Source organism: Dama dama, chromosome 23 (genome assembly GCF_033118175.1).
Source record: "Dama dama isolate Ldn47 chromosome 23, ASM3311817v1, whole genome shotgun sequence".
Lineage (NCBI taxonomy): Eukaryota > Metazoa > Chordata > Mammalia > Artiodactyla > Cervidae > Dama > Dama dama.
Genome location: NC_083703.1, coordinates 36,690,095 through 36,707,811, shown reverse-complemented (window position 1 = coordinate 36,707,811; position 17,717 = coordinate 36,690,095). Strand labels below are relative to the sequence as shown.

Here is a 17,717-nt window from a genome sequence, read left to right as displayed (position 1 = left end):
TCTTGATTCTATTAAAGTCTTACACTAGTGTGTCTTGATGCTTATTGTTTTTAATTGTTATGTTGTGCCCTCTGAAAACACTTAACAACGGACCTAAAAGCTATCTTACATGTCATTTGTTCAGAGGTTAAGTGCTTCAGTACTAATTATCACTTTTTTTTTTTTTTAAATTTTCATTGATATGAAGAATAACACTAAAGTGAATTCTTGTGTTTTAAACTCAAGAGAGATCAGTAGATCTCATTTCTGATACATCTTAGGCTTATAGAGGACTCTTCCTATCATGTCTTTTACCACGTCTTTAGTGTGGCACTGTTGTTTTCATAGATTCACATTTTGCTCAAGAATGTATGCAAATAAATGTCAGGGGATCTAACCCAGGCTTCTTACAGAACTACTCTGGGAATCATTTCAGTTGGTAAGACTGGCCATTCTTTTCTTCATTGTTGCAACATATTTATGGAAATTTCCATGGGATTCTCAACTCATAGGGTATAAATATGGTGTTCTGTAGGCCATATTACTAGTTATTTTTTACTTGCATGCAACTGTAAAGCTGAGTTTTAAAAATAGTTTTTAAGTTACACCTGAAAAGTACAAATTTTGGTGTGGGTCTTCTTCTTTGGTGTAGATTTTCTTTTTAAAAGTCTTAAATTGGTGCTTGCTTTGGCAGCACATATACTAAAATTGGAACGATACAGAGAAGATTAACATGGCCCCTGCGCAAGGATGACACGCAAATTCATGAGGCGTTCCATATTTTTTCTAAATGTAAGACCAGAAACTGTAAAACTCCTAGAGGAAAGCATAGGCAAAACACTCTCCGACATAAATCACAGCAGGATCTGCCATGACCCACCTCCCAGAATATTGGAAATAAAAGCAAAACTAAACAAATGGGACCTAATTAAACTTAAAAGCTTTTGCACAACAAAGGAAACTATAAGCAAGGTGAAAAGACAGCCTTCAGAATGGGAGAAAATAATAGCAAACGAAGCAACAAAGGATTAATCTCAAAAATATACAAGCAACTCCTGCGGCTCAATTCCAGAAAAATAAATGACCCAATCAAAAATGGGCCAAAGAACTAAACAGACATTTCTCCAAAGAAGACATACAGATGGCTAACAAAGACATGAAAAGATGTTCAACATCACTCATTATCAGAGAAATGTAAATCAAAACCACAATGAGGTACCATTACACGCCAGTCAGGATGGCTGCTATCCAAAAGTCTACAAGCAATAAATGCTGGAGAGGGTGTGGAGAAAAGGGAACCCCCTTACACTGTTGGTGGGAATGCAAACTAGTACAGCCACTATGGAGAACAGTGTGGAGATTTCTTAAAAAACTGAAAATAGAACTGCCATATGACCCAGCAATCCCACTCCTGGGCATACACACCGAGGAAACCAGATAAAGAGACACGTGCACCCCAGTGTTCATCGCAGCACTGTTTATAATAGCCAGGACATGGAAGCAACCTAGATGCCCATCCGCAGACGAATGGATAGGAAAGCTGTGGTATATAGACACAATGGAATGTTACTCAGCCATTAAAAAGAATTCATTTGAATCAGTTCTAATGAGATGGATGAAACTGGAGCCCATTATACAAAGTGAAGTAAGCCAGAAAGATAAAGACCAATACAGTATACTAACGCATATATATGGAATTTAAAAAGATGGTAACGATAACCCTATATGCAAAACAGAAAAAGAGACAGATGTACAGAACAGACTTTGGGACTCTGTGGGCAAAGGCGAGGGTGGGATGTTCTGAGAGAATAGCATTGAAACAAGTATACTATCAAGGGTGAAACAGATCACCAGCCCACGTTGGATGCATGAGACAAGTGCTCAGGGCTGGTGCACTGGGAAGACCCAGAGGCATGGGATGGGGAAGGAGGTGGGAGGGGGGATCGGGACGGGGAACACATGTAAATCCATGGCTGATTCATGTCAATGTATGGCAAAAACCACTACAATATTGTAATTAGCCTCCAACTAATAAAAATGAATGAAAAACAGTCTTAATTTGGAGTTTTTTTTCTTTGTAACTGAATGTGTTGGGGTCCCCAGACCACCCCCCCAGGCTTGGTGATTGTCTTAAGAGGAGTCATAGGACCTAACATTCATTACCATGGCTTTGTCTTAATAACGGCGAAAGAACACAAAGTGACATCTGCAAAGGGAAAAGGCATGTGGTGCAAAGTCTGGAGGACACTAGGTGCAGGCTTCTGAGAGCCTTGGCCCAGCAGAGAAAGACAGCACACCCTTCATTCCTCCAGCAGTGGATTGTGACAACACTGGTGAAATGTTGTGGACTGCGGAAGCTTATTAGAGATTTGGAACCCAAGGTTTTTATTGGATTTGGATTCTTATGTAGGCATCTCTGCCTGATTTGAACCAAAAGTCTGGATTCCCAGTAGGAAAACAGGTATTCAGCATAAACCATGTGGTCGGCAGAAAGGCTTAGGCACAGTGAACCACTCTTAACAGTTACTGTTGTGGGAACCCTCCTGAACAGTCATTGTGCTAGCTAAGGACCAACTGTGCAAGCAGACTTTTCTAATAGCGATCTCAGGCTGGCATGTTAATGTCCCTGTACACAGAGCTTATCCTTCACTGATTGCTTCTTTCAGTTGTGTTCAGTCTTAAAATGTTTATTGAAGAATTTATTGACTACTGTATTTTTTTTAAAGTTTAGGATGTTTTACATAAATACATACTGTCCAGCAAGGTACATTTAAACAAGTAGATGAAGAAACCACTAGACATCTTAAGCAGCAGTCTTGTCTTGTTGGGAAATTTTCTTCTCTTGTACCCCATACATTTTCCTAGGTACATATCTTTTGTTATATCATTAGCTTTATTGGGTCTCTCTCTGAGTCTGCTTCTAGCTTCCCCAATAAGCTGTGTTCTAGTCAAGATTAAATCTTGGTTATTCCCTTTCTTCTTGCCTTGCTGTTACTCATTCAGAGCTCATAATGCTTGTTTTTTACGTTACTATATGTGAGTCCCCTACTTTTCACCTTTCTAATGGAATGGACTTCTTGCTCCACTTTTGAATTCCTAGATCTGCTGACCATTACAATTGAGTAAGGGAAACTTTAGGTTATCGTCTGTCCTAATCCACCTTTCTTACCCATTTGGAGGCATACCTTGGGGAGATTGCCATTTTGGTTCAAGACCATTTCAGTCAAGTGAATATTGCAATAAAGTAAGATGCAAGCTTTTTTATTTCCCAGTGCATGTAAAGGTTTAGTATACTATAGTCTGTTAAGTAATAGCATTATGTCTAAAAAAATGTACATACCTTAATTTAAGCTCCAGTACTTTGGCCACCTAATGGAGAGACCTGACTCATTGGAAAAGACCCTGATGCTGGGAAAGATTGAAGGGAGAAGGAGAAGGGGACAGCAGAGGATGAGATGGTTAGAGAGCATCACTGACTTTAGTGGACATGAATTTGCATAAACTCCAGAAGGTAGTAGGGATGGGGGAGCCTGGCATGCTGCAGTCCATGGAGTTGCAAAGAGTCAGACACACCTAAGCGACTGAACAACCACCTTAATTTTAAAGTACTTTATTGCTAAAAAAAAAAAAAATGTTATTTTGTGAGCCTTCAGGATCCTAATAGTAAGGTCTTGCCTCTATGTTGATGGCTGCTGACCGATTGTGGTGGTGATTGCTGAAGGCTGGGCTGGCTGTGGCGATTTCTTTAAGACAATGCAGTTTGCTGGCTTGGCTCTTTTTTCACAAATGTTTCTCTAGTGTGCAGTGCTGGTTGATAGCATTTTACATCTTTCAAAATTGGAGTCAGTGATTTCCAAGCCTGTTGTTGCTTTTATCAATCAAATTTTTGTTATATTCTAAATCCTTTGTCATTTCAAACAATCTTCACAGCATCTTTACCAGAAGTAGCTTCGCTCTTAAGAAACCTCTTTCTTTATTCATCCATGGGAAGCAGCTCCTCATCCATTCAGGTTTTATCATGAGATGCAGCCTTTCAGCCCCATCTTCAGCTCCACTTCTAGTTGTCTTGCTATTTCCACCACATCTACAGTTCCTTCCTCCACTGAAATCTTGACAAGTCTCAGAGTCACCTGTGAGGGTTGGAATCCGCTTCTTCCATACTCCTGTTAATGCCGATATTTTGACCTCTTACCATGCATGAATCATGAATGTTCTTGATGGCATCTAGAATGAATTCTTTCCAGATGGTATTTAATTTACTTTACCTAGGTCAGTCAGACTCATGTCTATTGGCAGTTATAACTTTATGAAGTGTATTTCTGAAAGAGAACAGAAAGTTGAAATGACTCCTTGATCCATGGGCTTGCACAATAGATGTTAGCAGTCATGAAAACAACATGAATCTTGTATGTTTCCATCAAGCTCTTGGGTGACCAGGCACATTGTCTGTGAGCCCTCGTACTTTGAGAAGAGTCTTTTTTCTTAACAGTACATCTTAACAATGGGCTGAAAACATGTTGTAAACAGATGTGCTGTCATCCAGGCTTTGTTGTTCCATTTATAGGCAGAGAAGATTTAGCATAGTTCTTGAGGGCCCTGGGATTTTCAGGTGGTAAATGAGCATTGGCTTCAACTTCAAGTCACCAGCTGCCTTAGTTCCTGAGAGAGTCAGCCTGTTCTTTTAAGCTTTGATGCCAGGCGTTGACGTCTTCTTTCTGTGAAAGTAATAGAAGGCTGTTTCAATCTGTGTTGAAAAATTTGTTGTTTAATGTAGCCACCTTCATGAATGTTAAGATTTTAGCTTGATCTCCTGGGTGACTTGCTGCAATTTCTACATCAGCACTTGTGGCTTCACTTTGATGTTACAGAGGCACCTTCTTTGCTTCAGCCTCAGGAACCGACCTCTTGGCTTCGGACTTTTCTCTGCAGTTTCTTCACCTCTCTCAGCCTTCATAGAATTGAAGAGAGTGTGGGCTCTGCACTAGGCTTTGGCTTAGGGGAATGTTGTGGCTGGTATATATGATCTTCTCTCCATCTAAACTCAAACTTTATCGACATCAGCAGCAATGCTGTTGTGCTTTCTTCATGTGTTCACTGGAGTAGCACTTCTAATTTTCCTGTGGGAACTTTCTTCCTGCATTCACATTGGCTAACTGGTGTGAGGCCTCGTTTGCTTTCTGTCTTGGCTTTCAACCTGCCTTCCCCAGTAAGCTTAACTGTGTCTAGCTTTTCATTTAAAGTGAGAGATATGTGACTCTTACCTTTCACTTGAGCACTTAAAGGCCATTGTAGGGTTATTAACTGGCCTAATTTCAGTACTGCGTGTCTCAGGGAAGATGACAGCCCGTGGAGAAGGGGAGACCTGGGGGAGCAGTCAGAACACACACAGTTATCATTTAGGCTTGCCATGTTGTGTGGGTGTTGTTTGTGGTGTTTCAAAACAAATTCAATAGTAAATCAAAGATCACTCTCCACGGATTGCTGTAACAAAGATAATCACAGTGAACAAGTTTGAAATGTTATGAGAATTACCAAAATGTGACACAGAGACAAGAAGTGAACCAATGCTGTAAATAGCACTGATAGATATGAGATTGGCACAAACCTTCAATTTATACGAAACTCAGTATCTTTGAAGTGCAGTAAAGTAGATCCCAATAAAACAAAGGTAGGCCTGTAGTTGTTGATTGAAATAGTTAATTCTTACTAAATTCTTCTCATAACCAACGTGATTCTGACTGCTAATTTTCCAGGACCACTGGACCATCTAAATTGCTCTTCCTGCTTCCAGCTTTTGTTCATTATCTTGTAGCCTCCATACCACTTGCCAGTTCATTTTTTGGGACAAGGAGTAGGTGGAAAGTTGAATTATGTTACCTTTATGATGAAAAATACATGGAATGAAACTGAAATACTAACAGACTTTTGTAGTGGAGCTTTTTGTATTACTAATAAAGTCTGGATTTTTAGATCTTGGCTTTTCTTAAGATGAAACTGGCATCCCTGATGGTCATGGTTCATAAAATTCTTTATTTTATGTTTACTTTAAAGCAACTTATCCTGTTGTGAGGAGATATGATGTCATTTTCATCATCTTGAAAGCAAGCACCTTCCCTGAAACTTAACTTTTTGAAAATTTTATACTGTTTTAGTTAAAATTTGTTAAAACTTTAAAGAGCAAGTGTGGAAAACTGTTTAAGAACTTGAAAAGTAATTGCAAAAACCTACTGGATAATTGAGGCTTCCCTGGTGGCTCAGACGGTAAAGAATCTACCTGCAATACAGGAAACCTGGGTTTGATCCCTGGGTTGGGTGGATTCCCTAGGGAAGGGAATGGCAACCGAGTCCAATATTCTTGCCTGGAGAATTCCATGGACAGTGGATGATTGGCTAATTGTCACTTTTGTTCTCTCGTTAGTGGAACTTTTGGCCTTTTTTCTATGTATGTTGTGTCTTTCATATAACTTTTAATTTTTTTTAAAAAAAACCTACAGTTTGCTAGAAATGATAAAAATTCACTTTTGCAATGATGAATTAGTGATATATCTGTAGTATGACAGAAGCCCAGTATAAACATCAGCTATGACTTACTTAAAATTCTCTTTGCTTTTTATTTTTTAAAGGGACCAGTTACTCTCCCCAAGAAAATTCACACAACCACAGTGCTCTTCATAGTTCAAATTCACATTCTTCTAATCCAAGCAATAATCCAAGCAAAACTTCAGATGCAGTAAGTATATAATCGTTTGCGGTTTTGTTTTTTGAATATATTGCAAAATTTTTAAAAATCAAAGTTGATCTTAATGCACCTGAACTAATGAGCTAGCTTTAATATTAAAATTGAGGAGAGTCTGAATATGCCATCTTGATACTGTTTCATTAGCATTCTTTTGTGGAGCAAAATTTACCATTGTGATACTTGAGATACAGAGAACTTCAGATTGTGAAACTTGTGTCTTGACTTGAGCTTATATTTTTCATAATCTATAAACTTCTGTTTTTAAAATCTGTAACTTGAGTATCTACTATATGTTATATACCCTACAAGACATTAGTGATAATAGAGGTCTTGGTCCTGAAAGGCATGAAACCCAGTGAGGGATTGTAGGTTTTTCTAAAAATGAAGTAATTGTTAATGAAGTAGTTTGAACTTTTTAAAGTTAGGAATCAAATGAAAGTTCTAATACATTCATGCAAAAGTAAGATTTCAACTTTGCAAGCAGATGCTAGATTTTTGATGTATAGAACTAAAAAAAATATGGAGACTGACTATAGGTCGGTAAACCATTAGATCAGTGCATGTTAAGGTCCTGGGGGAGCCCTCAAGAGGGGACTGAGCCTGGGTGAAGAGGCTGTGCTGGCCAGCAGGCTGCCTGTAACCCATGTCGTGGAAGAGGCCTGGAATTCGTGTAGCGTGGAAAGGAACAGCACCCACAAAGACACAGAAATGTGAAGAAGCACTTTGTTTGCAGAACACAGGTTTTGCTGGTGTGGAGAAATGGTAGGAGCTCAGGTTACAGAGAGAATGGGGCCAGATCACACAGTGTTCTCTGCTTCCCAAGGATCGTGGACTGTATGTGAAGGCAGTGGAGAGATCCTCAAGGGCCTAGTCAGGAAGTACTGTATTTGCTATTTAAAAACCATCAGATAGCAGTGTGGAAAAACCATTACAGGAAGGATGAAAGGACAACTAACTGAAAGGCCATGGAAGTATTGGTTGAATCCAGCAGGCATTGCCTTGGTTATTCAGGTGGTTATCATACCTTAAGTGGTATTGAAAACTCTTGGGGTTTATTATTTTTTTGTCTCTTGCTGAATCAGTGTGATTAGTACATTTCCATAGAAAATTGGGACATCAACGACTTTCATAAAAAGTTTTAAGTATTAGGGTCTGTTCAGGAAAACAAATCCTGCTGAGTTATTTTAGCACAGAGAACTTCAAACACAGAAAACAAGAAGTAGCATAGATAGTGATTATCCCTGAGGACTGGGAACAAAAGGAAGAGGTTGGGGGTTATCAGAACCTAACTGCTCAAAGGAGGAGCCCTGCACAGTTCTCTGAGGGGTATAATGAAGCTGTTTCTGATTCTGGATTGAGAGCTGGAAACTGGCATCCCCTGTGGCTGCTTTCTCCTGCCCTTCAGTCCTCCTGTAATGTCTGGTATTGGCAGACTCTTACAGAAAGCTAGCTGACTAAATAGAATGTAATTTGCATTGTCCCAGCCTTAGCATCACAGAACATAGAAGGATGGTATTGAGATCCAGACAGCAGCTTGATAAACTTTGACAGGTGTTATCATCACACTGCTTCTGCTGAATCATTTTCACTAAGAAATATACTCAGTATTTTACAATGAGTATTCATTTTTGTGAAAAATAGCCCCATTAATTTAACAGTCTAGCACTAACCTAATGTTCCCTTCATCACTGACGATTTAGATTTCGTATTCATATGCTGTTAGGACAGAGGCGGGCCTTGTGGACATTGTTTTGGTGAAAAAAAAATTCGGAAAAACGGTTTCTGATTATCTTGATTTTCAGGAAATGGATTGGCATAATGAAATCAGAGAGTGTAAATAATGGGCATCAGAAAGTTTGCAGCATCCAGATTCTTAAGGGTGTCAGGGGATTTCACTATGTGAGTGACAACAGAAGATGGATTAAATGTCATGTGTTTTTAGAATCAAGGTTCCCCTTCTGTAAATTTCAACTCTAGGTATATAATTAACCTTCAAGTGGTGGTCTTTTTCATCATAATGTACCCAATGGGCGTGGCACTTTTTTTTACAAACTGAGTTTAATGTTACCTGAGAAGCTGGCTTTTGAACATTAGTAATCTGAAGATTACTTTCAAACCATGTCTTGAAATCACTTCTAATTCTGAGTAGTAAAGTAAAATATAAAATCACTGTTCATTAATATTTTTGTAATGAAAGAGACGAACAGATGAATATTAGGTAGCCCAGGTTAAAAAAACACATTATTTTAACCCAGGTTAAATAAAATATCTTACAATTATATTTGTCAATTACACCTCAGTAAAGTGGAAAATAATACAATGGGAAAAACATTTAACACCTGCTTTTGCATATCAGCATTTAAATAATTTCCATTTCTTTAAAAGGTTTCTTCCTTAACCTGTTTTGGGAGATAGAAATAGGGTGGAGAAGATGAACTTAAATTACTAGTATGTGATTGTAATGCTGTACCCTGGAGCACATTTTGTTAAGTAAGATATTAACTTGTACTAACCTAGGATTTGATAGACCCATGCTCTTCAAGCTTCTGGTCTGTGAACTTTTAACTCACTGTCCTGCAGGTTGTGCCACAGTGGAAATTAGTTTTCATTAAATAACACTCTTTAGTTGAGCTGTGGTATGTGTGTGTTGTTTAAAGCAAGACCTTCGGCTTGGGAGCAATGTGTTGATATATATTCTGATGCAAGCTCCTTGTCTCCTCCAGGACAGGTCACAGTTGACATAACCATCACTTTTGAAGAGCACTGGCTTAGACCTCTCTGTTCTACTCTGGTGTCCTCTGTCCACCTTTAGACCAAATCTCCTTCATCCTCTTTAGACCAAACTAGTAATCCCATGTAATTGCCTGCCCAGGAAACCAAATCTTGCAAATACATCCATAGAGGGCTTTGTTGGCATAATAATTTAGATCTGGGGGGTGGTAGATGGTAGAGAAGAACCCTTTTGAATTTTGCCTTCTGGATTGGGTTCCTGCAGCCTGGTGAAGCCTTTTCCTGGCTAGAGTCAGGTGGGGTGTTGAGAATTAACTCTTCCCTGATCTCTAGAAGTTTGGAAGCACTGGGCTGATTTCCAGCAGCTTCACAATTTTGAAACAGCCTGAGAGCAGAATCTGCAGGGTTTCTTCAGCTATGCTCAAAATTGTTACACATTTCCAAAATTGGTGTTGATTTAATGGGAATAATAGATACCTGGAAGCCTGAGTTTTGATCTTTTCTCCTGTCACTGTTTAGTTTTGTGATGTATGGACGTGTTCTCTGTGCTTGTTCCTATGTGCTAAATTCAAGTTGAGTAGGCAGTGCATAAGAATTTGTTTCCTGAAGTGTTCAAATTGTGTCCCTCTGCACAATGGTGAGCAAGGAAGGATGAATTCCCAAAGTATAACCCTTGCTTCATTTTAATCTCAGAGCTCCTTGGTAAACAGTTATCAATAAATTCATGTAATACTAGGATTTCTACCAGATTTCCTGGAGCCAGTGCAGGCAGTTAAACATTACATTGTTGAGATTAATTCCATGAGAAATGGGCCTTTCAGATAATTTTTAATTTCCTGATAATTTTAGTGTCTGTGAAATGACTAGCAAGAGACTGAATCTGAGAACTAAGACAGACCAATTTTAGTTCTGGGAAAATGAGTGATGCTGCTGATCCTGTATGTTGTGTGAGACAAGTTCAGTTAATACTTGACATGTCTTGTGGATTGTGAAGCTGGAGCAAATTCATAGCTTTTAATATCCTGTGTTTATACCGAAGCTTTTCTGTGTGTGCTCCCCCCCCCCCCCCCCCCCACTAAGTAACCGTGAGTACAAGCAGGTTGTTCTCTGTTACACTGATTACTGTTGTGCCTTAAAGTGTTCAGAACTGATGTGCTCTCATGCCATCAAGTCAGCCAGTTGAGACTGGATTCTCTGTGTGACTAGACGTCAGCAGTTAAAATTGTGGTAATGTGGGTTTTGTAATGCTTTTCTAAGGTCAGTATGATGTTAATTTGATACTTTATAGGGTGTTCCATTGTTAGTTGAAGGTTTTCTTAGACTAAGATCTCCTAAATATACATGCAGATGATTCCATCTCAGATGAGGGTACCTTTGTCTCAAGTCTTTCCCCTATGTGTACTTATAAAACCATTTACATTCTTGATATATCAAGTGATTAAATTACACTAACATTTTCTAATTTTTTTTAAGCCTTATGATTCTGCAGATGACTGGTCTGAGCATATTAGCTCTTCTGGGAAAAAATACTACTACAATTGTCGAACAGAAGTTTCACAGTGGGAAAAACCAAAAGAGTGGCTTGAAAGGTATTTGTGCTTAATTGAACAGTATTTCTCACTCTTGATTCTACAGGCTAACATCCTAGGGCGCTAAACATTCTAAATTTAGGTTTCTTAGTGTGCTGTTCATCACTTCTCTTCTTAATTGAAATGTTGACCCATTGTCTGTGTTTTCCATAATTTCTCTTAAAAAACAAACCAAAAAAACTAGGACAGATGAGCAGCTGTCCACAAGGTCCTTGTAAACAGAATGTTTAATTTTAAAACATATTGATCTACATTTATTCATCTTTTCTATAATTTGTATTAGAAATCTTTGTCTTGTAGGACAGTGTTTCATATAGAATGTAGAATTATTGTTACTGTGTATAGTTGTGGGGTTCATGGCATGTAAATCAGCGTAATGTCGCCATCAGTAAGAAGCATTACTGCTGTTGCTATGTCCCAGGTCCCACACCAGTTACATGACATCACTGCCTTGTTCTTTGATGTTCAGTGTACTGTTTCCTTACACATTTGACCAGACGTGTTAAGTTAGATTCATTGTATCTGTTGTAATTTTTATGGGTTTATCTTTCATTTTTAGAGAACAGAGACAAAAAGAAGCAAACAAGATGGCAGTTAATAGCTTCCCAAAAGATAGAGATTACAGAAGAGAGGTGATGCAAGCAACAGCCACTAGTGGGTTTGCCAGTGGAAGTAAGTATTGATTTTTTTCTTTGAACTAATGTAGTGTTGAATTCATTTCAGTAGTTTGTTTACAGATATATGTGCATAGCCACTTAGAATGTAAAATAGAAACATAACAAGTCTTTTCTTTTATGCTGGATCTGTCCTTGTAACCTACATTATTTTGTTTCTTGCAAAGGGAAAGAGTGTATAATAGAATAGTATATAGTAGAATGAATACACCTGTGTATTCATCACTACTCATAATGGCTATGATGCCACTGAGTTGGTTAAAAAGTAAAATTTCATGTTGTGGATTCACTTCTTAAAACAGGAGCCGCCACAACATCTCCCTCCCCCCATTTAAACTGGACACTGCAAACCTTCCTGGATTTCAATCTAATAATTAAATCAAAGGTACACAGATAGTGACATGAAATACCTGTTTTTGTGTTGCCAGTGAGAAACTTGTTTATCCTTGTATTTGGAAATGGTTTCATAATGATCATAGATCTGTGTGCTATCTCGGTACCGTGGGCATATCTTCATGTTCTCTAAAGGTCAGATTTTGTCCAAGTTGGACAATATGGGTAACATAAATTTATTTTTTTAATTCAAATAAAGTTTGAATTTAAAGATTTTACCACATATGTTCTATTCCCAGTGACTTGTCTTGCCCAGAATAAAATTTAAATGCCACATAGAATTCTTAGGCTCTTTATCAAGTTTTGAGAATTTTAAGATGTGTTTTGGAAATTCTCAGACTTAAGCATATTTGAGTTCTCATTCTGTAACTCAAAAAAGTAGGGATATATTTGGTCCCAATAAAGGATATTGAACTTTTGATGGGAAAAGTTATTTAAGGTGAAACAGATAATATAGTTCTGTAGGGCTGAATGTTTAAAATGTGTTTCTGGAAACATTAAATTTGTTATATTAAATTGTACTTGATTTTTAGAAAATAAAAATGGTTTAAGGTACTCAAGAAATTAAGAATATTGTATTTTGAGACAGAAGGCTTGGTTGTAGTCTCATTTTACTTAAGTAACTGACTTTTGGTGAGTAACTAAAAATGAGTGGCTTTTCCTTCCAGATTAAAAAAATACATAGTGCCCAGCTTGTGGTCCTCTTGAACCAACTATGGGTATCCAGGAAGAGTGGCTAGTTGGATGTAAAGATAACATATTTTAGTTATTGGGGCAGGCCTCTCCACATAAGAGGCTGGTGGTTCCCAGAGAGGAAAAGATTGCCATCTAGTGTGTCTGTTCCTTCCAAAATAACCTAGGCCCTTGTCCTCTCTTGCGGGTAATTAGAGATCTGATAGAAATGTTGACAGAAGTGAAAACACAAGTTTTGTGTGCTTAAAAAATATCTTTAAGAAAATAAAACAATAGTTGTATTTTTAAATTATCTCTGTGTAGCTTTTACTTTCAGGAGGAGTGAGTCAGATTTTCTTCTTTATGATTTCAGAACTTAGACAATGTTTGTTACTAAAAATGAAGGAGGGAAAATATTTTAATCTCCTGATTCAGGAATACTTGGGGACATAAACTTTTTTTCTAGCTGCATATAATAAAATAAAAACTACATGTGTATGTATTTTATATCAAAATCAGATTATGTTACTGTTCTTAACCTTCTGTTCAGTAATGTTTCAAGGATATAGGACTTCCCAGGCGATCCAGTGGTTAAGACTCGTGCTTCCACTGTAGGGAGTGGGGGTTTGATTGCTGGTTGAGGAACTATGATTCTGCATGACTTAAGGCACTGCCAAAAAAAAATTTTTTTTTCCCCCAAACATATGTTTGTTTGTCATTTTATAATTTAACATATATTATGTTGACTACATGCTGTTCCCTTTTTTGAACATGCTCATGTTCGGTAGATAATCCTCTCTCTGTGGAGACTGGCATGGTTTTCAGCTCTTTCCTATAGTAAACAGTGCTGCTATTCCTGTGTTTGCCCACTTACCTGATTACTTCCTTAGTTAAATTCCTAGGAGTGTAGAGGAGGAGAGTGGGCCTGTGTTTGTGTTGAAATGTAGTCATGTATTATACTTTTTGAGTTTTAAGTAATGTTTGAGAAAGGGCTTTTGCTGTACTGCTGCTGCTACTTTTTTTTTTTTTTAAATTGGTCAACTGATTACCTGGTTGAGAGTAATAGTTACTAAGCCTTTGAAGTACTTAACTTTGTCTACCAAAAACTGCTGGGAGTTTCCCCTGTGTCTGGTACAGTGGTATGCATGTCAGGTAGCACTTAAAGCTTTGTTCTTCCTAACAGCCCACTAAAGAGGTGTGGAGCAGGGAGCAGGAAGGATTGGGAACACTTTACATCTAAAGAGAGAAATGTAGAAGAAAGGATTTTTAAGAGCATTTTTGGGGTTTTGGGTTTTTTGGCAGTGTTGGAAATAATCCACAATTTGACCCTGAAGTTGTATGGGTGAAATTTTAAATTTGATATCACTGCTGCTGTAATTGCACTGATGTGGTTGTATTGTGTTTTGTTTGTTTTTTTAATCTTTAATCTGTGTAGAGTGGTTGCTCTGTGGTTAGAGAAACTTTAACTTGGTGTTCTTCAACAGTGACACTACTGACATTCTGGGTCAGGTCATTCTTGGTGGATTCTGTGCTCTATTGTAGAATGTAGAGCTTGTTCCCACCTCCACACATAAGATCCCAGTGGCACTCCTCTCCTTGCCCCAGTCGTGACAACCAGAAGTGTCTCCAGACACTTGCTTAGTGTTCTTGTTGTGGGGATGTGCAGATCAAGTCACTTTAACCGTGTTTCATCTTGAGTTGTTGAGGCCATAGCGTTCTCATTTGCTGTGATGCTGCTGCTGTGTCTGCCCCACCCCCCGCCCCCCAAAGTTTACACATGTGAGAAGTATCTTTAATTTTCATACGAATACTTGATAGATTTTGGCTGTAGTCATATAGAACATTAAAGGGCATTTCCTTCATGAGGAAAGTGACAAGGTTGATGGGAATTGGGCATGTTTTGTTTTTTTTTAAACTGTTAAACCTGTCTCTAAAAGCTTGTGGGTCGTATTCTTTTCAGGAAGAAACTCTAGAATAAACTTTTAATTTGTATGTGCACTCAAGTTGATAGTTTACTGATAAGTTAATATCATGGAACAGATGTTTGTAATCTGCTGTGGCAGCTCAGTCTGTTTATTTTTCTGGTACAATAATAAATGCATCTGTTGTAACCCTGATTTTCATTAATTAAGTCTTCAAGTAAGAAGACCTTGTTTTGATAATGACTAAAGTTTTTTTTTTGACAGTATCCAGTACTATACCAAGTACCTTTTGTTTGGCTATAATGTTAGAAGGTGTACATTGCCAACTTAAAAACTGACTTGTAGTTTAAGCATACTTCCTTCTTTGTGCTCTTGTGGCCTCTAGACTTGGAGGAACCATGAGTTGGGAAAAAATGACACTGCATTCAACAGGGAGGGCATCCTTTGGTAATCACGTGCTTGAATCTTAAGATGTTTTTCTACATGGAAGTTGCTTTAATCCTTTAGTTACTGGGGAGACTATTGTAATTAAGGCTGGAGAATTTTTTATAAATACAAATTTTCTTTAACTGTGATTGTTCAGATTTTCCTTCTTTTGTACTTATTTTGTGGAAGCAAAAGTACTTTTCAGTTTAAAATTTATTTTTGTGGCTTTAAGTTGGAAGAGGATCTGTTTTTAACATACCCAAGTATATTTTTCTGACTTTGCTGCAGATGTAGGTCTTCTATTTTCAGATAGCATTATCTATAACTTGATTTTTAACTAACTCTGGTATTTGTTAGCATTTTTAAAATATGAGTTGACTGACTTAATACAGAGTTGTTCATAAATTCAGCCATCCCTAAATGAGGTTAAGCCCTAGTACCAACAACTTTAGAGCCCACTAGTTAACCGCTTCAGTATTCAGAAAAATCAGGCTAACAAAGTAATAATTCTTTGCAATTGAATCACTGTGGATGATACAGTCAATTATTAGAGCCAAGATCCATATTTTAAAAGAATGGATCGTTTGCTTTTTCTGTTTTTAAAAATTTTTTTTTAAATTTGAATAAAATGTTATAAATCCATATATTGATCTTTTAAAAAAATGTTCTGTTTGAACTATGGTGTGGTTCTAAAGAATCCCCCAAAACAAGTAGCCCACTTGAAATCTGAGTATAGAATTAATATTTACAGTTGATCTGAAATTCCTCTTCCAGTATTTGGATGTTTGTATGCTAGTGGTAAAACTGCAGACACTAACTGGGCTTGCAGTTTTATAGAAAAGATGTAAGTACAAGTATGTTGCTAAATTAGCTGATGTTAAAGACAGGATTCTAACGTAATCTTTTTTCTTCCCCCTTCCGTCATTCCAACATCTCTTTTTCCGAACTCTGAACTAAAGTGGAAGACAAGCATTCCAGTGATGCCAGTAGTTTGCTCCCACAGAATATTTTGTCTCAGACAAGCAGACACAATGACAGAGACTACAGACTGCCAAGAGCAGAGACTCACAGTAGTTCTACGCCAGTACAGCACCCCATCAAACCAGTGGTTCATCCAACTGCTGCCCCAAGCACTGTTCCTTCTAGTCCATTTACGCTACAGTCTGATCACCAGCCAAAGAAATCATTTGATGCTAATGGAGCATCTACTTTATCAAAACTGCCTACACCCACATCTTCTGTCCCTGCTCAGAGAACAGAAAGAAAAGGTATGCCGTTGTTACTAGATGCTGCACGTTGAACTGTAGTGTGAGTTTCTGATTATATGACATGATTTCCATCAGCTTCAGTGAGACTCTGAATTATAAATCCGTTTAAAGTCTTTTAGAATGTTACTGCATAGATTAGATCTTGAGTTAGCCGTAATTAGTTTTTTTCTTTTCATTTTTAATTATGGAGCCTCAGAACTGGTTTTGCATTTAATACTTTGAAGTCAAGTGCTTAATTTATAACAGTAATGGATAAAACAACTTATTAAAGCTAAATGAGTGTCCCATCACACTTGTATACAAGTAATTTTGGGTGTTTTGTGATAATTGTCTTCATGATTTAGTCAAGAAATTGTCTCAATTTTCACTTAAAATTTAATACGAATAGAGACATTTTAAAACTTGTCATTGCCACGTAACATGCAACTATTGGTTTCAGTTTGTGAATTAGACAGCTCAGTTATGGGCCATAAGATAAGGAGTCTTATGTCTGAACTAGGACTTAGTTGAAAGACTAGAGGTTAAAATTTGCAACCACATTCCAGCTCTGTGCTAATAACCACAGAATGTTCAAAAAAGTTAGAAAAAAATTGGGAGATGATGGATAATGGGAAGCATGGTGATGGGATAAGCATATTTGCATAGACCAGTCACAGTCCCAGACTTAAGACTGTTTTATGAAACTAAGGAAATTTAAAGGCATTAAGTAAACAAGTATGAGTAAACTCATTAGCAGATTAGCATCAGTTAACTGTTGAAGAATTTTTCTTTCTTTTGGATTTAGGAGATGTGACATGGACCTATTGAGTGTTTACGCTTTTACTGTAATGTCTGGTCCACTGTTTCACACTGACTTAATTTGTTGACAAAGGATTTAAGTATTTGGGTTTCCTCTCGTTTTTAGTTTCCTCTCCTTTTATGTATGTTGTTGGAATTTCCCCTGTAGCAGTTTTCACACATTATTAAACCATGCTTTATCATATAGTGCATAGTACATAAACAGGGTATTCCAAATGTTGTCAAATTTCCCAAAGATGGTGTATCAGAATTCATTGTACAAGTTGTATTTGCCCTGACGCAGAACTAAATTTCCAAAAGGCAGTTTCTTAGAAAATCTGATTTAATGCATTAACTGTTAGTAGTACTTTCTAAAGGAAGCTTGGCTTTCCAGTTGTGTCAGTTTTATTTTGGTTACAGAACATTTTCTTTTTAAAAGCCTTTGTCAGTTTGAAAAAAAAATCCTTTGGCCTTAAAAAAGATCTTTGGTATTTATCTCATTTTACCTCTTGTTCATTTAACAGCCTTTTTTTTACGCTCTTACGTTC

At 37.5% G+C, this 17,717-nt stretch overlaps 1 protein-coding gene and 1 non-coding gene across 7 annotated transcripts in view; both read left to right on the top strand.

The window, feature by feature from the left end:
* Window positions 1-17,717, top strand: part of WAC (WW domain containing adaptor with coiled-coil) — a 79,171-nt gene that overhangs the window by 37,991 nt on the left and 23,463 nt on the right. For 4 of the 6 annotated variants that reach the window (XM_061126379.1, XM_061126380.1, XM_061126378.1 and 1 more), the window contains exons 4-7: window positions 6,603-6,709; window positions 10,922-11,037; window positions 11,597-11,709; window positions 16,084-16,392. In XM_061126379.1, coding sequence (XP_060982362.1) covers window positions 6,603-6,709; window positions 10,922-11,037; window positions 11,597-11,709; window positions 16,084-16,392 — 645 coding nt within the window. The remainder of the gene's footprint in view (window positions 1-6,602; window positions 6,710-10,921; window positions 11,038-11,596; window positions 11,710-16,083; window positions 16,393-17,717) is intronic. The other 2 variants (XM_061126382.1, XM_061126381.1) reach the window with 1 other exon arrangement.
* Window positions 658-764, top strand: LOC133045404 (U6 spliceosomal RNA). Its single transcript, XR_009690265.1, has one exon. It is a non-coding gene; the product is annotated as a U6 spliceosomal RNA (small nuclear RNA).